The sequence below is a fragment of the Etheostoma spectabile genome, chromosome 7, assembly GCF_008692095.1.
Source record: "Etheostoma spectabile isolate EspeVRDwgs_2016 chromosome 7, UIUC_Espe_1.0, whole genome shotgun sequence".
Lineage (NCBI taxonomy): Eukaryota > Metazoa > Chordata > Actinopteri > Perciformes > Percidae > Etheostoma > Etheostoma spectabile.
The window spans coordinates 6,412,451-6,436,960 of NC_045739.1; the positions used below are offsets into that span (position 1 = coordinate 6,412,451).

The 24,510-nt window shown below is 38.6% G+C and overlaps 1 protein-coding gene across 2 annotated transcripts; it reads left to right on the plus strand.

Annotated features, from left to right (window-relative positions):
• The first annotated feature begins 10,714 nt into the window (after positions 1-10,714).
• On the plus strand, positions 10,715-23,701 carry dag1 (dystroglycan 1). Of its 2 annotated transcripts, none has more exons than XM_032521914.1 (3): positions 10,715-11,119; positions 17,311-17,877; positions 18,926-23,701. In XM_032521914.1, the coding sequence occupies exons 2-3, from the start codon at positions 17,455-17,457 to the stop codon at positions 21,236-21,238; spliced, it is 2,736 nt and encodes a 911-aa protein (XP_032377805.1). In that variant the 5' UTR covers positions 10,715-11,119; positions 17,311-17,454; the 3' UTR covers positions 21,239-23,701. The 2 variants fall into 2 exon arrangements, with proteins under 2 accessions (XP_032377805.1, XP_032377804.1); XM_032521913.1 differs by having other exon boundaries at positions 10,715-10,992.
• The last annotated feature ends 809 nt before the right edge of the window (positions 23,702-24,510 follow it).

The window sequence follows — 24,510 nt, forward strand, 5'->3', positions numbered from 1 at the left end:
CATTTTAACCTGATCCTTTCTGAAATCAAACCGAGCTGGAAGTAAGACAGTGATGTCAAATTCACAAAAGCCTTGCTTGCGCTGATTTCAGCCATGCTACTAAGACCTCCCATTTGCTGTGGCAAACACAATGTGTATCCTACCATCCCTGCTTGTCTGGGACTATCCAAGCATAACAAATACCTCTCATACTAAATGGGACTGAAACAAGGAGAAATGACACAAGCGCAACAACAGCAATTACTCAGCTGTGGAACTTCTCTCTTCTTTTCTCCAATCCTCCCATGCACAAACAAACATGGCTTGACATTCTCTGCATTAGATTTCACAGAGTTTCTTAACTGTGTCCTTAAAAAATGGTGATTGAAGACATATTGTGCACTTAGTCTGCTTTTACATGCCAGGGCTCAAAGTGGTGGAGGAGGAGTAGCTTTCATTAAAGTAACTTCTGCAATAGCTTGATCTTCTTGAAAGCTGCAGTCGTCTTTGATTACTTCTCAAGCAAGACACAATGGTTCAACATTTATTTTTTATTGTTTACTCATGAAACATGAAAGAGATTTATTGTACAAACTTAACTATACCTTACCTTAACATTCAAATGATAAGTATACAAATGCTACAGGTGTTTCAATGTCTGCCATACCGATTTAAAGAATGAAAGAGACCCATAGATAAAATGCATGCACAGACACAAATACTCTAGTGTTTACCACTGTGGCAATGATTTGCATTTAGATACAGAATGGTGATGATTATTAGAAGGCAAATTTCCATATATTGTCCTTTGAAGATTGAAGATATAAGATATATGGCCTTGCTTTGAAGCGAGTGTATTATTTTAAACAATGGGTGTGAAGGAGACATTGGACAGAACAGGCTCAAGTTGGAATTATAATAAGAGATTTGGTATGAAATAGCTTACAGAACAAGGTTTATGATTGCCTTGCACTTTTAGTGTTTTTCTGTTTGGTATGTACTGGGCACCAAGGAAGTTGTGCCGCCATGTGATACAATATTTCCAATTATATGTTGCATTAATAAGTGTGACATAATCAAATGTCCCATTTTATCCACTGATTCTTATTCAATCTTATTCAGTCATTGAACCTCCATTATTTCTGTTCATACAAATGCAGTAAAATAAAGCACAGGAAAAAACTACATAAAAAGGATTAAATAAACTACAGAGACAGATAATGAACAAAGAAGTTGAAGATCAAATGAAATAAAAGAAAGTAAGATGTTTCATAAAAAGACAAGGTTAAAGCAGATACATCTTAGAGCAACTTTTAAAAAAGTCCACCAATGAGCGTCCATCAGATCCACAGGGTTGGCTGTTCCATGTGATTAAAGGCACTTTTTTATTTTTTTATTTTACCTCTCAGCTATCATCCATGAATAAAGCTTGCTCGCTTGCCTCAATACTGCATGAATCTATAACTGTGTGCACTTTACAACCACAGTAAACACACAGTATTATTTACTTAGCCAAGGTAAATGTGGTGTTTTCAGTGTGATTTGTCACTCCACCATACAAACGATTTAACCAACAGCTCATGACAGGCCGTGGTATGTTTTGATTATATCAGGGGCATTGCTGCGAAGCAGAGGGACGACAACCCCCTTAGCTGTCATGTACTCTTGACATATCATGGACTGAAGTGAGCTATTGCTTCTCTAAGCGATCAACAATATGGCAATATGAAAGTAAAAGTCCCATTCCAATTTAAATACATTTGTTTTAAGTCACATTCCAATTTAAATACATTTGTATTATTAAATAATAATGTTCACAATTAAGTAGGTTGTTCTGGGCTGGCTGGATTAGCCTGCACTAGCAGCTAGCTTATAGACCTCCTAATGGTAAAGAGTTAGTTTAGATTCACCAAAGTCACATAATAACACAAACTAAATAACTGATTGAGGTTCTGCAAGGTAACATGTTTTGAGTTCTTGGAGTCTGGTGGCTTTGAAAAGAGCATAGATAACGACTTCAGTTCCCCGTTGGCTGTCTGATGGCAAGGTAAAGCGGTGAAAATGTTCTTAATATACAGTAGTGTGTGCAGATGAGTGGCTTCCCTCCATGGCACCACTTACTGTATCAGTTTGTTAGTCTAAGGTTTTTTTCTCAGACGCAGAGTGATACTTGTTTTGCAAAGGAGTTAGACATCAAATCCGTGGTGTGTGGTTATTATGTCACGGCTATAAACCAATCATATTGCTTGAAATGAGATACCCATTTTATAAAAAACTCAATTTCAATGCAACTTTAAAAACTGAGATGATCTTAGATATAAAACAGGATTCTCAACTGAACATCACACTTTGACACCAATTAATCATAAAGATGGGACTTTAAAAGGACCATTTTAGAGAGTTGTAGATACAAGACTTCCTCTAATATCATCCATAGTTTTATAAAAGAGACTATTGCACTACTGCATTTCTCTTTCATTTAATGAGTCTTCTCCTGGACCCAAAGAAATTAAGCTTTGTTCAAAACTTGTTCCAGTTTTAATTAATTAATTAAAAAATAGAGTTTTTCTGCCGGTTTTATTCTCAAATTGTACGATCATGCAGCAAAACTAAGTGTAACTGTTAAACGTCTCGATAACAAGACCTCGGCCGTGGCTCTGAGTCATACGTGCCTTAATTCAGTGTCTGTTAAAAAGAAAAACTGAGCATGAGATCATGGCAGATGTGAGAGGAAGTGCTCCTCCAGGCTATGTTTCAAACAGGCCAAAGGATACGGTGTCATCTGCAGGTGCACACAAATGCAATGTAGACAACATTATGACGGTATGGTTTCTAGTGTTGTGGTTGGAAACAGCCTGTAGGCAGGAACCTGATCTGAGAAGTATGGTTGAAAATGTGGGAAGTCCTAGCATTCATTTCAAAGGCGTGCAAAAGAAGTTGTGAGAAGTTAAAAGTTATAGAAATGGAAATAACAAGGTGACTATTCTTTTTAATTCTGCATTATTAATCTCTCAAGATATCTGATTGCTGTTGAGGAAAACATGGGGCAGATTTAATATTGTAACTCTTGAATCTTCATTTTCCATTTTAAAGAAACACCAGTGTAAAATAAACTTTTAACATAACTTACCAATGACGTCCTGTCCCAGGACCCCATCAAGGTTCTTGATTGAACAGTAACTTCAGAGATAGGACTATCTGCTGACTCTCATGTATCAGGTATGAAGAGTACCTTCAAACAGCGTTTGATCTTGAAAGTGCACTGAGATGGGAAAACAGGTAATGAGATCTGTGCTGGAGCACAATAGTGTACTTGTACTCAGTGCCACAATATTGTGGTAGGACATTATTTTGTAACTGTGGAAAGTACTGAAAGTTAGCAGTTGAACCATAAAGGAGCCTATATTTGCTGACATTGGTATTGGAAGGAGTATGCATACCAATGTTGAATTAGGAATTTATTTGCAACTTTAAATAACATGAGAATCCACTGCATACTTTTCTTGTATAATTTTTTGTGTCTCATTTATTAGAAGCAAAGAACACATTTCCCATGTCATGCCTCCATCAGCGCAAAGGATTTGGAGTGAAAAATGCCTGACATAAAGGATAAAGGCTGAATGTTTGTAACTCTGCAGCTAACAAAAGGACACAAACAATTACCAAGAAACGCTGGTCAAGAGCTGGTTAGTGTACCAGTTTGAGCCTGTTTCGGTGCCTGTTTCTGTGCCCTAGGCTTTAATTATGGAAACCATTGTTTATTCATCGGTTTTTAACCCTTTGTTGTCCCATGCGGTATGTTGCTGAGCACACGGTCAGTTACATGTATTCTACTAGAAGCTATTCTGCTGTTGGGAATTGAGAAGCTGAACTGGGGATTAGTGCTGGGGATTAAACCTCAAAATGTTTCGGTAATGACTGAAATGTCTCAGTAGCATTGAATATGGAAAACTTACTAAGTGCTGTCAAGTTGTTTACCTATTGTTTAAATCAAGCCATTTTATTTAGGCAACATTATTGTATGGATACTAACGTTTGAGAACTTTAGCTTTGTTTGTTCAACTTTTAAAATTGTGTTCTGTAGAAAAACATGCTTATGTTTCTCAATGTAAGGTGTCATTTTTTGACATTGGTGCTGAAACTCAGGTATTGCATCGGCAATGCCCCCATCCTACTGGGGATTCATCTTGATCAGAGGCAAAGTGACATTGATGAGGGACGAGAGACTGATGACCCCCACTGACGTTAGGTTTAGGACACCAGAGACATTAGTCATGGTTTGACTGAGCCCTCAGAAGTCTTTATACTGTATCCACACTATGTATCCACCCATATTACAAATACTCGTAAATTCTGGGTGGAGTAGAACAAACAGTTTTGTGACACTGATTAACTATACTAAGACAAAGGTCTTTGCAGCAGCACTGCTGTACTGCTTGGAGCTATGACTGTTTGCTTTGTATTAAATTTTGCAAAGTAAAAAAAAAAGGATAAGCAGCGGCTGTAATTTACATCTGGAAGATTAAAAACAATCCAGGCAGATAAATAGAACAAATACATTATTATTTGCATTCTATAACAGCACATCTGAGCCTAAGGGGATAAAGGAAAAATATCCTTAAGGTTTTGTTTGTCTGCACATGCCTATACACATTCAAGGAATGTGGAGAATGGCGAGTGACAAGAAAGGCCTTGTATTTGTAGGTCTATCTCCTGCCCACCTTGTAGATTAGCCTCTTATATGTTAAATGAGACAGTGCAGACAGATTTGGATAACAGGACTTTGGCATCTGCACTCCGCTCCCTGCACTGAGAGCTCTGCAGTATCACAGAAAGCCCCTGTAGCAGCCCAGAACAAAGCAGCACAGACAGCTTTGGACCACGAACTGGGTGGACATGGGGAGCAGCATTATAGGCAGCTTCAAATGCTGCCTTTCCTTCCCCTTGAGCGCAGTTAACGTTTTTTTTCTTCTTCTCCTGGTCATCTCTTATCATAGATATGACTGTGACATGGGATTATGAGTGATAAGCCCCAGAGTCTAGATTCAATTCACACTTCCCACATATCACCTAGATGGATGTGTTTGTGATTCTCGTAGACGCCATTGACTCATTCCATCTCAGTCTGTGCTGTTATCATGTGACTAGCCAGGCAATAAGGCAGGCTGAAATGCATCCTCCAGCTCTGACTCATGATTTGATCTGACTTGTAGTCTCCCTCACCCCAGGCCAGAATTGATAGGTGGCGTTAAGTGCACACCTGGGACCCGATGTTGGGTCTCTGCGCTTTCTCCCCATTTCTGTTGCCCCTAAGCTCAGGGCCTCAGACGGATATTAAGCAAGAGTACTGTTCCACACACTTGGCAGCCCACGCAGAGTTACCGAGAAAGAACTGCCTGCCACATTAGGTCTGAGTGCCAGTCACCGTCAGGTTCAATAGACAAAACTGGAGCACATTCCTGAGACCTTACATGTTGCTTGCTAGTTAATAAATCTCTTAGTCCACCGAGGACAAAAAAACACAGGAAGGTGATGATTATCTAGCCCAGAGAGGTAACGGGAGAGGCGTAGAGTCAGGTTACACTGAACAGGCTTGTCACTCTGTGCAGGGATTTGACTCTCCCAGATTCAGACTCATGAGTGTGGCATCATGAACGTTTCAATCAAGTTTCTGGACGATACATCCAATAGGTTCCATGTTGAAAAAAGTGAGATTTTCATGTCTTTTTTTAAATTATAAAGGAGGTTGAGGTGCTACATTTTTTTATACTGTGAAAGTATCTAAACGTGCAATCCACAGAGAAATGCACACAGCCTGTATTTAGAAATGGTGCCTTTAAACGTTGCCAAAAGGACTTACGTACGGTTGTGATGTCCACAACTAAAAAAGCACTGTAACGTGCCATTACAGTGCCGTTACAGTCATTCCCTGGCTGCAGTGGCAGAGCAGAGACGACTAGAGTGCAGATGCAGAAGACCCAGAAATGCCGACCAATCCTAGAAGACTGGGCTTTTTTGGGAAGGGGGCTTAAAGAGACAGGTGCTAAAATGGAGTGTTCCAGACTCAGGACAAATACAAGTATATTCAGACAGAATGTATGAGAAAAATAATGTGTCATTAAAGCATGTAAACATATTCCAGTAGAAACCAGAGTATCAACCTGAAAATTAGCATAACATGGGACCTTTAAAACAATTCACAAAAAACCAAACATGTTGACCTCATGTTGGCGTTATATGACAAGTCAGTCTGTAGGATTCATCCTCTGAGGACCATCAATGGCTGTACCAAATTTCATGGCATTCTACCTTATATTTTCTGAGATATTTCAGTCTGGACTAGTGGACCTACGATCAGACACATAGCCATCCATAGAGCCGTGCCACTTTCATGGGTTAAAATGAGTATATTTAGGTAACATGCCATATCACAGTCCCATCATTGTTATTCTGCCAGTCACCTCATTTAAATGATTCCTTTGTCATTGGAAAAAGAATTACAGCCAGAACTGAACTAAACTATGTTTCTAAGGTAGTAGCTATCATAATGATTACTACTAAACTTGTCCAAATGAGGAATTGATGACAACTGGTAGGTAAATATGGTATTATAGTTCAAATGTGCAAAGGGTTTCTAAGGACTAACAATTATGACTGTGTAATCACATAATAGGACTGATAGATTGAGTTAAGGGCATTTCTGGCAACTGCTAAAGAGTTGCAGTACACATTCAGGGCCTATTGAGTATTCAATAATTGGGTTTTATATTGATTTCTGTTCTTCATTGGGGTCATCCTGTGGCCATGCCATTAGCTGATTTCTATATTTGCTGATGTCCTGTGTTTCACAGTCATTGAGCCTGTTTGTCTCTGATAAGAAAAGTATTACTCAAGTCACAGAGGCCATTAGAGGCTTTTCTCAGACTAGCATGAGGTTTCCTCAAAAGCTGTGTGTTTACAATATAATGGAGTGGCCCGGTCTGTCACTGGTCGAACGTACAGAACTGCTAATGTCCAATCCCCTGTAATTGTCTTTGGGGTCTCTGATGGACGGTGGATTAATTATGCAGTGTAATTTGCGAATTATCGGCTATTTTACCTCAGCAAGACTTTGATGGGATTCATTTACACTGAGATACAAGTAAATAGAAGTACAAGATGAAACTACAAGTCCCAATTTTCTTTTCAATAAGACATAATATTTGGTAAATACTTGTTTTTGTTACACTAAAGAGGATGTTTTTACATAGCAGTGGCTTGCTAACAATCTAAATTTATCTTAGTACAAACAATCATCAGTGATGATGGAACCTTTTGGAAAACCTTATTTGTGCTGAGCAAGAACAGACAACCGGGGGAAGGCACAAACAGTAATTTTACTCTGGTTTAGACATGGTGCTGTAAGGATATCTACCTTTCTATTCTATTATCAGATCAGCATAACAAGTGATGGAGTAAGCAGACACCCACTGCAGACCAAAAACTAAACTTCAAAAAAGGAAAAATGATGAGTTCCTGAATGATTCTTTGAAGTGTTTCGATGCTTATTGCAATGAAATGGACCTGCAAATTAATGTAACGTAATGTAATGTTAATGAACCAAAAAAACATTTTAGGGTAGACATTCTGATTTATGAGTTAAAGAGAAATCTTTGAGCATAACATAGTATATTAAGCAGAATGGGTCTTTTTGTTGTTGCCCCCCCTCTTCTGTGGTCCAACAGCCCGCACAGAATAACCCTTCTAATAAGTCACTTGGAAGAAAAGGTGGGGAGTCAGCTGATTTGTAATCCACTCTTTCTTGGTCTTCGCTCACACATCAAGAGTCAGATTGATATGTGCAATCGCATGAAAGCCCCTCGGCGCTGCGGCTATCATGGTCTGGTAGACCTGCAGGTGTTTTTGTGTATGTGTGTTTTGGCAAAATGAGAGCTGGCTGATGCATTTGCAATGGAAATCTTTCATCCATAATATGTCTCAATTGTAAACAATGGGACGAGAGAACAGCAACTGCTAGGAAATGCATGTATTCTTCTCTGCTGACATCAATGCAATTTACATATTAAACTTATGCTGATGGTGTATTCATTACATTAAGAGACAATTATGAGGTACAAAACAATTACAACAAAAGGTTCCAAAACATTCATTTAGATACTCATTTTACAATTTGTTATGTGTGCACTTTGTCCATACTGTTGCCTTGCAGGGGTGAAGAAAGAGTCAGGGGGATTCAGATGATTGACAGGTCTATGAACCATTACAGACAAGCTCAGTTTTTCCATCTTAAAATCCTAATCAAGCTCACACAGGGTTTTATTGGTATGTAAAGGCTCTTTCTTTGTTGAACATCGAGTCAATTTTTGTACCAAGACATTCACACAGTTTATAGTTTATGACAATATATGATGATGACATCACATAAATGGAACATATTTCACGCAAATAGTTTCTGTGAAGTAAAAGACATCTAATTATTTGTTGGCAAAGTGACTGATTTTTAATCTGCTGCTTGCCTCTATTTCAACACTGGCTGTCAGTCTGGGAGAAGTTCCTCTTTCTTTAAACTTCTTCCTTCTTCTTTTAAATATTGTTCCCAATAGAGCTCATGCCCTATTTAAAACCATAATAATGCAGGCTAATATAACCAGTCATTCATATAAGCTCAAAGAGAGCTTAACAAAGAAATGTCACCTTCTTCGTATGTGTCTGTTTTGCCTTTAAATTGGAAGGTAGGTAGTTGTCAAGGTGAAGAAAAGTCATCTCAAGGAATCTTTTGCAGTGCAGAAAGCTGGTGAGCAGGACGTGGGTTGAATGGCTGCTTCACAAATTCACAAACCAATATTAACTGTAGCATACTGTAATACTGAAAGCTTCATAATATATTATAATATTAATTGAGGTAACAGCAGTGATGGAAGGTAACTAGTAAGTACATTTACTGTAAAGTTCTTTACTCAAGTATTTTAATGTTATGCAACTTTATACTTCTAGTCCACTTAAGTTCAGTGGGAAATATTGTTCTTTTTACTACACATTTGTTTGAATCAATTTATAAAATATGATGCTGTGCTGTAGATAACAGTAGAGAACAGTACATAAAGCAGTTTCAAATGTGCTCCACCTCCACCAGCTGTACATTAAAATGCTGCTTATGTTTTAAAGCGTTAATAATAATATTCCAATAATATGACATGTATAACTTTGCCCAAGTAGTACTTTTACTCTCATATTTTAAGTGCTTTTTAATGATTATACTTTTGTACTTTAACTTCAATCTTGAATTTGTGTGTATTAACTTAGAAATGATTACTTATACTTTTATATTATTATTTTGTTGAGGAGTTAATACATCACATGAACTAAATCTACTTCAACAATAACAAAATAACCTGACAACACTTTTTAAACCCTTACACAACCCCATGCTTGAATCTTGTGACTAACATCACAGTTGCCTTCACTCAGCAGCCTGAATGCACTGATGCAAATGCACATTATTGCAAACTTTGTGCAACATGGTTGATAAGCCTTCTATGCTATGATACCCTACACGCCTTGTCAAAACCCCACAAAATTTCCTCATCCAGCTGATGTTTTTTTCCTCTAAAGTTAGATTTTCACTTATGACATTTTGAGTATGAGTAACAAAGTCAATATAGAACTTTTGTATTGACATGGAGACTTTAGTTTAGAAAAAAGGGATGTAGACATGTCTTGAAGATAAGATATATTACTGACATTGTTTTTAACCAGCAAAAAAAAGAAAATAAGTCACTCTGCTGTTTACTTATTTCAGCACGGTTCTTTGAACACATTTACCCTTTAAACTGTGAGTGGCCTCATCTTTACTGTGTGACTTTGACTTTAGAAAACATGAGCAAATATAACTAAAATGACATTGTGCCAATCTGGTATCAGAGAGATCTCTTCGGTGGTGTATTTAACTTCAGTCACTACAGGACAATAATGTAGGTGGAAATATCTTTGTGTTTGGTGCTTTTAATCATCATATAGACATATTTTCATAGAAACAGAACAATGGATTTTATTAACATCCATTTAGCCCAGTGCTTAAGTAACATCTACCAGCTTTATAATGCCTCATTGTGAAAATATAAACATAAGAAATCTGTGTGCATGGCAGGAAATAAAAGCCATGAAGGTCTTGGCATGTTTGTTGGCTGATCATTGCTTTATAAAGTCACAGGAGAAGGAAGAAAGGATTTGAAACTTTTCTATTGTCTAATTGTTTTATTGATAAGATGGTAACTTTCTCACAGTAAAAATGCTAACAGAAACACTAGTTTTATATTACATTTTTACAACCTGAAAATTAATGGATTGCTAATGGTTGTTATATGTCAAGGTCCCAAAAGTATAAGCATGCCATTACTAAATTGTGTTGAATGTTCTCAGAAACATGATGAAGCTGTCACAGTGCGTAATGCTACCTCAATCCAAGTTTTTTTTTCCAATAAAAAAAACGAGGGAAAAGGTTATTTCTGTTTACCAGTGAGTAGCTCGATCGGTCCCGTCGTCACCTTTCATCTAGTCTATACATGCCTTCATGTTGGAGTATTAAATTGTGTAGCCTTGCTATATAATTGTGAGGTCATTCGGCGCACATATGTGGGCACTGTGCATCTAAACTCTCAATTTAAGTGTCCTCAACAGTTTATTTTTTCACCTGCATATCTTCAGATATAAGGGAGGCGGAGTCACGCTGGTACACACGATTGGCCTCAACCTGTAGACCTGTCTGGGAAGAGGACAGAGGCAGCAGGGGAGGGGTTGCAACAAAGCAGCGAACTATCTGTAGATTAAGTGAACCAGTGATTTATCTGTACCCTTGACTGTGCCCAGTTAGTCTACTTTCTAAATGCTAGAAATGTGTTTCTAGCGTTGAGGGAAAGCGCATGTTTAATGGCATTTTGGAAGTCTCCGCGGCGCTCTACGGGAAGAAGAGGAGACATTACGGCGCGAGTTAGCTAACGTTAGCTCGCTAACAAGGTCAGTTTGAATTTTGGGTTCAGTCGCTGTTTTAGCAGTAGCATCGTTAAAAATGCCACCCTCGTCATCTTTGCTAACTCGGCTCATATAAAGAATTAGCACGGACTCCCGTCCGCTGACAGGACAGGTAACGAGCTATTTTTGTCGTCGGCATAACGTTACTCTCTTGCCGTTAGCTTGTTAGTCAGCCTTACTCAGTGGCTATCATTGCTCAGTCCATTCGCTCTTATTCGACTTTGAAAGTGATGGAGCTGGCTCATGTTAACACTGCCTTATGGAGGTTATTGCCAAGCAGCAAACTTTTGTTAGTAACAGAGCTTCAACAGTGCAGCCTAACTGAGCTAACGTTGGCTGCAATATTTTGAGAGAGCTGGTAGCACCAGCTCGCTGCTTGGTTCCGCCTAGAATAAAACAGGTGCATTTAGCTAGCTAGCTATGTGCTAGCGATGTACAGATGCAGGATTAACACCGCTAGCTAACGGTAGCTAGTTATTGGATTTACAGCTTTTATGGATACATATTCCCATAAAGACAATTTACTTAGTGTAGGCTGTTAAATGTTTTATCAAGGTTGAATGCCGTAGGTAGCGTTATTAACTAAGGCCTCGTCAACATCCAGTAGAAACGGGGGCAACTACGGGCCCCGGTAGCTAACGTTTTAGACAATGTTAGCTGTAAGTACCGTTGGCCGCTGGGGCTCAAATGTCTAACCTGAAACATTTGATTATGATAGTAATCTCGGTGATTTTATTTAATCAGAGGATACAAATCATCATTTGCTGACCTCAACCCCAGGTTTCTATCGTTGCTGGTGTTAAATTGGTAAGGGCTGGTTTAGCCTAATTTAGCGTTACTAGTGTTAGTTAACGTGAAATTCCGAGTTGGACGTTATCGCTAATTCCAGGAGATTTGCTTTAACCATGCTGTCATTTAACGATTTAGAACGTGTGTAGATAGTGATGTCACAATCATTAGCAGTACGACACGTTAATAAGTTTAAACAAGAATTAAGAAAATATCGGCTAATTTTCAGATGCAAATGTAACTTGTTGGGAAGCTTTACAGAGCAGAGATTATGTTGCCGTTGTTTTGCACTTGAAACTTTAATGTTCCATCAGGCTTCAGTTACTCCTGAATTGATAGAAATACACACAAGAAATGTGTTGACTTCCAACACTGGGTTTTGACAGCATACAGTGGTTTTTCTGTAGCGTCAAACGAGTTGCTCTCGGGTCATCGTGCTAGGTTAGACTTTCACTCAGCCAAGCCCGAGTTTGTTTTCTCACATATTCCATTACTTGGTTGAACAGTGTAGAGGCCAACACAAGGGAAACATCCAATTGCAAAGCAAGCTTGTCTTGTGGATATATGTTTGTTATTCAGCTCATGCACTATCTAGAGGCTGCTGGATGTGGTACGTCAATTCAATTGGCCCAGAGTGCCACTGTGCATCGGAGCCCTAATTATTTTTGATGGTTCTCAAGTTTTAACTACTGTTGAACTGCAGAAAGCATGGTTGTAAACGGTTTCGTCCCCCATGGTGGTGAAGGCGTCATTGTGAAATGGGAAGAAATCACCTACACTCAAGCCTGTGTCATTGCACTGTCTACCATACATAAAAAAGGTCTTGTCGTGGAACAGTTTGGTTTTAATGTGTCCAGTGGTAAAAGGAAGTTGTACTAACAACCAAATACATTTAGTAAATAACACTTTTATAAAACCTTTTTGTATTTGCAACTTGGGCTTTTGAAACGTCATGTCTTGAATATTTTAACAAGAGCGCTATATAGCTTAGCCAGATGCTGTTGGAAATTGTCACGATAATAACATTGTGGCACAGTTAACCCTTCTATTAGCAATGTGAAATGTAATTAAGGCAGGTTGTTTTTCAACAAATAGGCATAGGCTTTGTTTGTGCTCTCTTCTTAGAGTGATGCAAGAACAGTTTTATTTTTAAGTTATACGTATTGCTTTTAAGGTCCATCCTCTTAACAACATACATGGTTGGCCTTTTTTCTCAAATGACTAATACTCATTAAATGTTCTATTATGCACGTTTTCCTTTTAATGTTTTGTTGTTCATATGAACAGTGTGTTGGTACACTCTGAATCAACATATTAAAAATGTTTCTTATTTTGATTGGATTCTGATTTACTTGCACACTGAAATTGGAACGTGATAGAATCTAGGCCACATTGTGGAGAGCTTACTTTGATGCTCAGATGTAGCTTTTTTTCCCTCTGAGTATGGCAATAGCCTGAGGTGTGCTCGTTCTGAATTAAGTTTATGTATAAAACCTATTTTCATGTTAATATTTATATTCTACATATAACCACCAATTGATAGATGACTTAATGCAATATGCTCTGCCTTTACAGTTTTCATATTGTAGTCCATTGAAGATTCAGCCTCTTGCTAATAAGGGACTACAGGAGATTTAAAATACTGATTTTAAAATCAGTTTGCACCTCCCACATAAGGAGACTCTTCACAGATTTGATATTTTCTCTTATGTCAAACATTCACACACTACAAGATTTGAAAATAACCCATTGCACACTACAGAATATTAATATAAATCTTAAAACTATTGTGCTGGAGGGAGCAATGCACCAACCTCTTTTTTTTCTCTACATTATCTTATAGTGAAAGTACTGACTTACTTATACAGATTCTAACATCTAAATATCCAACATTTAAAATTATCAGGGTGGCCCTGTTAGGGCTGCAAACTGTTTGGGGGGGGGTTTATGATTACTTCTGTAAACCGCTCACGTTATCAGATAATCTGGGCCAAACATCGGTACCAACCCATGTACTGTACCAGATTTCTCCACAGTTTATCAGGACAGGTGAATTGGGGATAAAATTGTCTGAAACTCCGGAAGTCTGAGCCTGGCTTTAGTGTTTTATTTTGTCTAGGATGTTAAGACTCAGAAGAGTGTTGGTGGAGTGGGGGTAAATACCACACTAAACTGACTCAATAGATAAAAATTTCAGATAAGGTGCATGTCTTAACCTGGTTAATGGGTTAGGTGAAACATTGTCATTTACACTTAAATCTGCATACATAGGTTAGACAATGTGCTCTGAGTTGTTTGGTCTTGCATACAGTAGCCTACATGTTATTAGTCTCTGACAGTAGCTGCCTTTTAGTATGTAGGTTTTTGTCCAATGATGAATCATACATTTTCTAATGCAAAAGCAGTGGGTTGGCCTGTCTCAGTAGCACTGGCTGAGCTGTACACCACTATCGAGATACTAGCTTCTTTCAATTGTATGATTAGATCAGAATAAGGTGGGCAGTTATTTGTGAAGGAGAGAGACTGCACTTGAATACACAGAAACCAAAGTTGCAAAAGGAGCTGTTAGTAGTATGACTTTGGCAGGCTTAATATTGATTTGGCATGAGCTAATTTCAACTACATCGTTAGTTACTTAGTAAAAAATAATAATTGGGATTTTCAAAGGCTGAGTTATCTTTGGTAAAGAATACACAAATTACAAACAAGCTTCTTAATTGAGTTTTGAACAAATACAAACCAGATGTTTGAATTTTAGACATCACTGCAGTGGAGGAGAGTGTAGTAGAGGGAAAGCTTGTGGATGAGTGAGAGAAGCAAACTAATCTTCTGAAGCTAAGCTTTATTTGTTACAGCATTGGGTGGTATACAGTTTACTGGAAGATGCATGGTTGATTTTAATGACTTCTTCATTAAGTTCATTACATTTTATAGCTGTGCTAACCAATGAGGTTAAGCGTCTCTTCATGCTTGTGCTAAGGTAAATAAATACATACATTTGGTGATTGAACCATTTGAATTGGATTCCACGAAGTCCCTATCCCATTGCAGTGCAGCCCTCTTTACTGGCTGTTTATTGTATTTATAATTATTGTCCAAATATTGTGGGGGTGAGTTCAAACAGCATAAAACATTCTTGGAAAGATGCCTTTTGTATAAATTGACTGATTTAATGACACAGGTTGTTGATCAAAATGTTGGCCAGAGAAGGACATGTATTTTACTAAGACCCTCTGTAAGAAGACATTTGGATTTGGAGCAGTTTAGAACAGGCAATATTTTGTTTAAGTTGACGTCCCAGCCTTGTGCTAGTCAGGCATTAGGATTCCAGGCAATTGGATGACTCTCCTCTGCCCGTTTGAGTGCTACAGAATTGAGGTTAGCTGGGTCAGCACAATAGAGAATCTAATTCCAACCCCCAGGGCACCTAATTAAAACTTACAACCAAGACAAACAACTTTTGACACTTATGCATCTCGTGAGAATCACTATTACTGAAAATGCCATGATGTAGAAGTGAAGATTTTAAAGGAGATCAATGTGTCCTTTTTCTATAGTTTAATTCTTTGAAACTACATGTGTAGAATCTAAATTGAAAATGGAAATATATCTATGCTGTTGGCACAAATATCTAATTGCATGCATTTTTGGATCAGTGTTTTCAGCCAGTTTTTGTGTGCTCCAACAAAATTGCTTCTTCCTTCACTTATCACTAGTCTTTATAAAATGGACTAGACATGGAGGTTCATACAAGGCCATCGCCCTCCCTCCTTATCTTTTCTAATGAGAAACTAGTTTTGCTCTGTGTTAAGACAAAGTTAACACATGAGATGCATAATTAAAATGAGCTTAAAGTCAGACTTACAGGCATTTATAGACTTCATAGTGAATTTCCTGGTTCAGAGACAATTTAGTTGGTTACAATTGGCAGGGAAAAACAACTGTTTATCTGTTTGACTCTTCGATACTTGATGTAATTCCCAATCGGCACAAGCCTAGTAAATATATTGCACTAGATGATAAACGTGATATATATATATATATATATATATATATATATATATATATATATATATATATATATATATATGTGTATATATATATATATATGTGTGTGTGTATATATATATATATATATATATATATATATATGTGTATGTGTATGTATATATATATATATATGTGTATGTGTATGTGTATGTGTATGTGTATGTGTGTGTGTGTGTGTGTGTGTGTGATTTAGGACTCAGCAAAGTATATACTATTTCCCTAATGTTTCTTTCAAAGTATTAGAACAATGGAACTGCTCCACCATACTCTACAGGGCTTGACAGTAAAACGGTTGCCCTTGGCAACCAGATTTAGTCCATTTGCAACATTTCAGCTGTTATGCGACTGCTTTCCGCACGTGCGTTTGCCGTGAAAACATACAGGCAACGCAATTTTCTGGCGCGTGTTAAAATACAGTGCTAATATGGCACCGGTATCTACAGAAGTTAAAGGCAACAGAAAACATTGCTGCCTGCCACGCTAGCAGTAATGGCACGTTACATCTGGCAGCAGGTAACGTTAGCTACAATAGTAACTGGATGAAACATGGTTAAAATGCTGACGTCTAAACTGCGTAAAAGTGTGACTGTATTTCACTGTAGAGAATTCCAACAGCGGACGTACAACAGTCTGCCGCTAAAGCTAGGACCTAAAAGACACAAACTAGCGCTGCCGAGCCCTGCCGAGTACTAGGATTGTGTACTGAATTTGGTTCCGACCGACTTACATCGGTATTACCGAGGGCGATTCATGTTAAATCAAACGGTGCCAAATTTTTGCACCTGAGAGTGCATAACAACAAGTATATCTGTCCTCTCTGCATGTTGACAGAGAGCAGAGCTCCAACACACAGCTTTGTACTGAGGTTGTGGGTACATTTTAGCAACAAGACAATTCAAACCACTTTACATAAAGCATAAAGTTTTAAAAAGATAGAATAAGAAACAAGGATAAAAAATGCAGTGTAAGAAACTATTAATTATTTGATAGTTTGTAGGGACGGGTTTGGAAGGGGAGGGGAGAGGGAGTGAGGGAGTTTAATTTTGTGCGGAGTGTAAAATGTTCTAAATAAAAACTTAAATTAAATTAATTTTTTGGTTATTACGGAGGAAAAGTACCAAACACACGGTATTACTGATCCAACACAAGTGTTTAATTATTAGGCTGCTTGCATCACTGTGTGGAAGTGACCGGGATCATTCTTTAATGTTTAAGGCTTGATGTACACATTGCATTGCTAATTTTGTAAAACTAAATGTAAGAAATAAATAAATAGATATACATTTACTGAGTAATAAATTGGATCAGTGCGTCCCAAGGTGAAGTCCCTAAGCATGAATTGGTATCAGCAGAAACTTTATAGCGTAAGCAGTTATACAACTTGAATGTTTGCACTTTATTTTTCTTTTCTTTTTTTGTCACTTTGTCACACTCATGTTTTGTTTTTCTTTTTTTCTCATGTAGCTGGCTGAAATGGCTGTTTAACAGGCTGCCAAAGATCACTTCATGGATCACAGCGGACAACAAAGAGAAACGACTGCATCTGTGAGCATAGCCAATAACCAGGGAATCTGACCCACAAGCATATCATCAGACTGACGTCCATGCATGTGGCCTCTTAAGTTGTTTATAGACATCTGTTGGGCAGCCCTAAATCCTATTGCTATGCACTATAAAAGGAAAGACATGAGCTGTGGGAATGCTGGGAGAAGCAGGCTTCTTTCTTGTAGAACTATCCCTCTAGTAATAGGGCTTCTGGTGACCATGGTCCAGGGCTCCATGCCAGAACAGCAAGAGACACTGGTGGAGATGATATCTGTAGAACTAGAGGCTTCTATGCAGTCATCTGTGCTCTCTGAGCTCCAAGCTGCAGCATCTTCAGTTGGTGATGGGCCGCCTACAGCTATCCCAGATTCCTCTGCAAAGAATGGGGGAGTGCACACTGGCATCCCTGACTCCTCGGCAATCGTGGGCCAGGTGTTCCAGTTGAAGGTTCCCCCAGGACCTTCCAATGCAACCTGTAATGTCCATGTAAGTAACCTAAAGATTAGACCTAGGAAAAATTAAATCTGATAAATCTGTTAATTTTATGCTGGAAACATTTGGCATGTAATATTGAATGCCTCATAACGAAATATTGTGTTAGTACTAACAAACCTCACAAATCTAAATTCTTCAACATAAATTTTATGAGATCAGAATTAATCAGTTAGTGTGAACAGCATTTTTGTTAAAAAAAGACTGTCTAATGAAGTGGGGTGTATGGGAGGACTTTATTGTTGTACTGAAGGTCTTTTCCCTCCATTTTATACTTGGGAGGGGCCTTTTTTATTAGTTTAAACAGAACCAACCCCAGTATCATTTGAACTGTAATGAAAAATGAGTGTCAAAGGATGCGAGTAAACATTAACTACCTTTTTGTATTCTATACTGTCTCAAATGAGGACCAGTGTTTTTCTTACCTGTAGAAATATATGATTTATCCCTTCAGTTTTATCACTGCAGATTGAAGCTGATTGACTTTGGCCTCAACATGTAGAGTGATGATTCACTTAGTTATTATAAATACAAGCTCACCTTTCTTCCTGTTCATATGGTGAGATTGTATACACTGAATGGCATATGGAAGGGGTTGGGGAGATGGTGAAAGCATTCCTGCTTTTACTCTAGATATTTGAAAGTTTTGCATTCATCTCTTCTGCTTGGTTTTTCTAGTTTCTGTTTCACTAGCAACTTGGTCAGTACCAAACATAGAATAAAATAAAGGGTTATTTTTTATGTTACAGTAATGAATTCAGCATTGCCAAACATTTCCTAGTTACAAATTCACAATTACCAATATTTACTTGCTTCTCTCTGTTTCATCTTATTTATAAAAAAAAAAAATCTTGGTCAAACCAATTTTAGGACATCACTTGGGTCGTGGTAACTTGTAATGTTCATTCATAAATATTTTCAAAGTGAATTATCACTTGAATGAAATAAGTAATTACTTTCTCCCTTTTGACTTAATTTACATCTCAGAAGTATCTTTGCAATCCAAAACAGTAATAGTGTTTCTCTTTTTTTCCTCTTGTAGCTCACTGAGATGGGAAAGGAGACTTTACCCTCCTGGCTATATTGGGACAATGAAAGCTGCATTCTGAGAGGCTTGGCCCTGGAGAAGGATAAAGGTGTGTATCATATCTTGGTGTCTGGAGAGGAGATAATTGAGAAGACTGGCAGCCAAGTGTTCCCTAGTACGGTCTTCTCCATTGAAGTGTACCCAGAAGAACGGGCAGACACTGAGCCTGCCCTGCTAACTCTACAGTCTGATATCAGTGGCATCCAGCCTTTCACCTGTGGCTCCGAGGAGCTCGTAACGGTCCTCACTGTCATTTTGGATGCTGACTTGACAAAGATGGTTGCTGAACAGAGGGTCAACTTACTGGGCATTATGAGAAAATTCTCTCATGTGCCCCTGGAGCACATGAGAGTGGTCCCTGTTGTCAATAATCGCTTATTTGACATGTCTGCTTTCATGGCTGGACCAGGGAATGCCAAGAAGGTGGTGGAGAATGGGGCCCTACTGTCATGGAAACTTGGATGTGCCCTTGACCAGGGCAGTATTCCTGACATTAACAGTGTCCATTCCTCAGCAAAGGATGGGACCATGTCTGCCAGTCTGGGATACCCAGTGGTTGGCTGGCACATTGTCAACAAAAAGCCCCATGGAGTGAAACGGGTCAGGCGGCAGTTGTACAATACTCCTACTCCAGTGCCATCCCTGCTTCCTCCGACTACTCACCCAGAGCCCCCTCTACGGGTTGTTCCCACCCCAACCTCGCCTTCTATTGCCCCAGCAACAGACAACTCTGCTCCCCCTGTCCGAGGCCCTTTGCCTCTTCCAGTGAAGCCCACTATGAAGGTCAGAGATCAAATAGCCCACACACCTGTTTTTGGACCTCCCCAACCCACAAGAGTGCTAGGAACTACAAGCACCATCCCTATTCAGCCTACCATGACCCGACCTACATTTGTGGAGGCCACTGCTCTGCCAACACCACCAAGCACCACCAAAAGACCCAAACCCTCTGCCACAAGGAAACCCAAGAAACCCAAAACCTCCACCCCAGCTCCCAGGGAACCCAAGTCCACCACTACAAAACCACCCAAACGCACCACTCCTCTCTCTTTGGCTCCAGACTTGAATCAAAACCCAGAAATCCGTAACGCCATTGATCAGGTGAATGCATGGGTTGGCACATACTTTGAGGTTAAGATTCCTCCTGATACTTTCTTTGACAGGGAGGATGGTACTACTGATAAGCTGCGTTTGACTTTGAAAAGGACCCCCAAAGAAGCAGTGAGTGAAACATCCTGGATACAGTTCAACAGCACTATCCAGCTCTTGTATGGCCTCCCAGAAGAGCAGCACGAGGGGAAACATGAGTACTTTATGTTGGCCACTGACAAAGGTGGGAAGAGCATCATGGATGCATTTGAAGTTCAAGTCAACCGTTGGTCTACTATTGACAAACCATCAGTTGTGTTTGCTGCTCGTTTCCATGGTGACCCCAAAACGTTAAGCAATGATGTCCATAAGAAGATTCTTTTGACCAAAAAGTTAGCTTATGCCGTTGGTGATCGCAACAGCAGCACAGTAACCTTGGGAAGCATCACTAGAGGCTCCATTGTTGTAGAATGGACAAACAACAGTCTTCAGCAGAGTTCTTGTCCAAAGGACCAGATCACAGTTCTCAGCAACAGGATCTCTGATCCCCAAGGGACACCTAAACTGGCCTTTATCAAAGCCATGGAGCCTGAATTCAAACCCATAAACATCTCGATTCGTGGCACCAATAAATGTCAGAGCTACACATTCATCCCACCAGGAGAGGTGCCTATGCCTGTTCTTCCTACAGCTACACCTTCGCCTGGGACAGGTCGTAGGAGCAGTGACGACGTTTACCTACACACTGTCATTCCGGCTGTAGTGGTAGCTGCCCTGCTGCTCATAGCTGGGATCATTGCCATGGTTTGCTACCGCAAGAAGCGTAGAGGGAAGATGACCATAGAGGAGCAGGCCACTTTCATCAAGAAAGGTGTTCCCATAATATTTGCAGATGAGTTGGATGATTCCAAGTCGCCGCCGTCCTCCAGCATCCCTCTTATCCTTCAGGAGGAAAAGCCCCCACTTCCCCCTCCAGAGTACCCTAACATGGCTGGGCCTCACAGTACCCTGCTTAATCAGGATCTACTGGAGGAGTATTCTGTCTATCAAGATGATGATGATCCTAATGCACCTCCTTACCAACCCCCACCACCATTTACTGTCCCCATAGAGGGCAAAGGTTCTCGGCCCAAAAACATGACCTCATACAGGTCCCCACCTCCCTATGTGCCTCCCTAACGCATGCTAGAGCTTTCAGTTTGGAAAGCAGGTGCAATGTAGGGATGCTTGTTAAACTACTACAGGCGTAATTTTACATGTGTTTGATGAAATCGCTTTGACTTTGTAGAGGAGCAGGCAACCATACCCACATATTTGACCATCATGGATAAGACAATGTATCGTACAATTCTACTACTGGCACAGGGCAAATGGATGGGGAACAGTTTATAATTCCAGCACTTTTTTTTTTTTTGTTTGTTGTCCTTCAGATCTGCTTTTGACTTCTTGCATATTCTTTTTTTTGTCTTTTTTTTTTTTGCCAAGAAGAGTCAATTTTATCTTCAATGATGTACTATTTCTATTGTATAGAAAATAATAAAGAAGCTGGAAAGACTGAAGCCCACAGGGCCATTGAGCAGATGTCACCATGACAACTGACTGGAGGCTCTCCCTCACAATGTTATCTTTATGAGTTCTATATCACTCTTATCTGTCCTTCGGCTAGGTTTACTAAGATTTTGCACCTGTTATTTCCAGAGGGGAATGAAATACAAGAAGCCAAACTGAAAGCATGAAAAACTTTATTTACAAAAAAAATCTGTTTGTTTCTAGACTTTTGATTCCTGTTTTTCCCTCTGCTTTGCTCCCTCTTGACAATAACATGCAAACCTTGCACTTATGCAACTTCTTGTTAAACCTTGCACTATGTGTCTTGCGCATATTTGAACGCAGTAAGTGGTAGTCCAATAAGGAAAAAAATATTTTCTTTTTGTATCCTTGAACTTACCACATGACTGAGATTTTTCTGGTCCTTGATCACAAAGGACATCACACTGATCACGCCTGTTGTAGATGTAGCCTAATTAAGTTTAAAAAAAGAAAAGAGAGAAACTTTTTTTTTTTTTTTCCTTTTGTTAATGTGTGTGCCACTGAACCTGCCTGTGCGATGATTGGTTTTGTCTGTTGCCAAGGTGATGTCTGTGGTCACACAGAAAACCATGTGGGGTTGTTACAACAACAATGAAGGGGCCAATGGAATGCTGTGGTTCATAGCGGGGTGAGAATGGTGACAGAGCTGGAGCCACTGTCTTATTTCAGTTAGTTTTGTTAGAATGAGCGGTGTGGGCTTAGAGTACTGTATTATCACTGCTCTGCCTCTAGGTGTTGCACTGTTATGTTAAGTGCACTGCCTGTGGTCAGGTCACATGAGACATGGGGACAAGGGGATGTACATAATTGTGTGCCTGTGAAATTAAACAACTCCATAATGTTAGTGTTTTATCAGTAAACCTAGTAGGGAAAGGGAGGGCCAGGGTGGGAAATGATTTTTATTTTTTAATTGTATGTCTAGATTTATCACAATCATGGGGGAAAAAAATGACTATAGTTTGTAAGGGTACAAAAAATGGTTTACCTTCCCATCACAAAAAAACAATGCATTATATCAATATGATGGGGAACAAAGGAACCACAACAATATGTGAATTATGTAAATTTCATATCTGATATCACCATAAGAAAAAATGGTTCAAAATCTAATGTTTTTACTGAGTTTTTGATACAGTCTTAAACTTGTTTTATGAAAATATATTAATAAAATGTAATACTATTTGTAAAGCCTCAAAGATGGTGTATAGTCACTTTTTTATTTGAAAAATAGAACTGGATTAAATATTGTTTTCACTATATATATCTATGTGCATACGTGTATTAAAGGGCTGACAATTCAAAGATAAATTAGAATGCAATATGCATTCATTTCACATGTTGATACATGTTATATTTACATGATCAAAAGCAGTAATGGGCTTTGTTACAAGTGGGAGAATTAAATGCAAACTATGTGATATGTTGGGGTTTGCATTTTCAAGTTAAATAAGTAGATTTGAAATAACATACACCACACTTTGCTTTCCAAATTTATTTTGTCATCAAATATGGTTCCTGTGGTCATTTGTAGCCTTGCTTTACAGTATGTTGTCACGTTCTTGTTTATAGAAGCTACGATAGGGTCCAATGGTTGGCTGGTTTTGGCTATAACATGAGCTGTACACTTTGTTGTAATAAACCAAATACCCAGCAGGCAGCCCCTGTGAGACGATATTTTAAGAGAAGTGCTCCCTTTCTGTGGCATTTAGGTGGGCAGTTTTTCTTTTTTTGGCTCTTTGCTCCTACATCTCTTGGAGAAGTATCAATAACAATGACTAATATCTGCTCTCAAATTCTCTTAGTATAGAGCTTGTGTAATGATGGCTTATTCTGGAGAGGTCAGAAACAGTTTCACTGGTTGGTGACCCATGCTGATGTGACAAATGTACATTTTCAGTACAAATTGCAATACAAGACAATTTGATTTTTTTATTTTTCTTGTGTAGCGCTAGAAGCTGCTATGAAGGCTTCTGGATGTAATCCTAGCAATAATGTGTATGTGAAAAGTTGCTTTAGGAATTAATCAAGGCATTAAATATTGTTTCTTTTGTATATTTAAATAGCATTTAATCTGACACACAAGCATGTTATTTTACCTTTTTAAGCTTATACAGAATCCCTGATTATTTCCAGACCCATTTTCTCTAGACAATGACTTACTGCAAAGAGACAGTCAGTTATTTTTAACACTTGACACATGCCCATAACTTCCTACATTGCTCAGTCTAATTGGTGATTATGAGGTGGGTTATGTTGCAAATTGAATGTAATCATTTATCAACACACGAACAATCCTCTTACTGTGGGCGACTTACTCATTTACATATTTTCATAGATGTATACAGTATTCTTGACACTGGCTTTAAAGGCCCTGTTTCTTACATTGATTAAATATAGATTTTACTGTTCAAAAATGAACTGAATAACACATGATTTTAAATTTGTGGTTACATGTTATGGGTACAAAACAATATATACAGTACATTATAGTAATGAGAAAACAATGTAACTCTGCAACAAAGTAGTTAAAATTAGCAACATTCTTCAAGGAGGCACCTAATTTACACATACCTTTTTGTAAACGTTTAACCTACAGTGCTGCTCATGAGTATAGGAACCCCTGCTGAAGTTGACTAAAAAGAGAAATAAATAAATTGATTGTCTTAATTTTAAAAAATTAGGAAAATTCCAACCTTTAATGACACCAATTTTCTTTGTGAATGACTAATGTAAATAAATGTTCTTCCTTTACATTATGAATATGTTAAATTCTCATAGAGGCAGGCACATTTTTATTGTAAAGGCCAGTTATTTCATTGCTCCAGGATACTATGCATCCTGATAACATTTTTTTGGCCTTT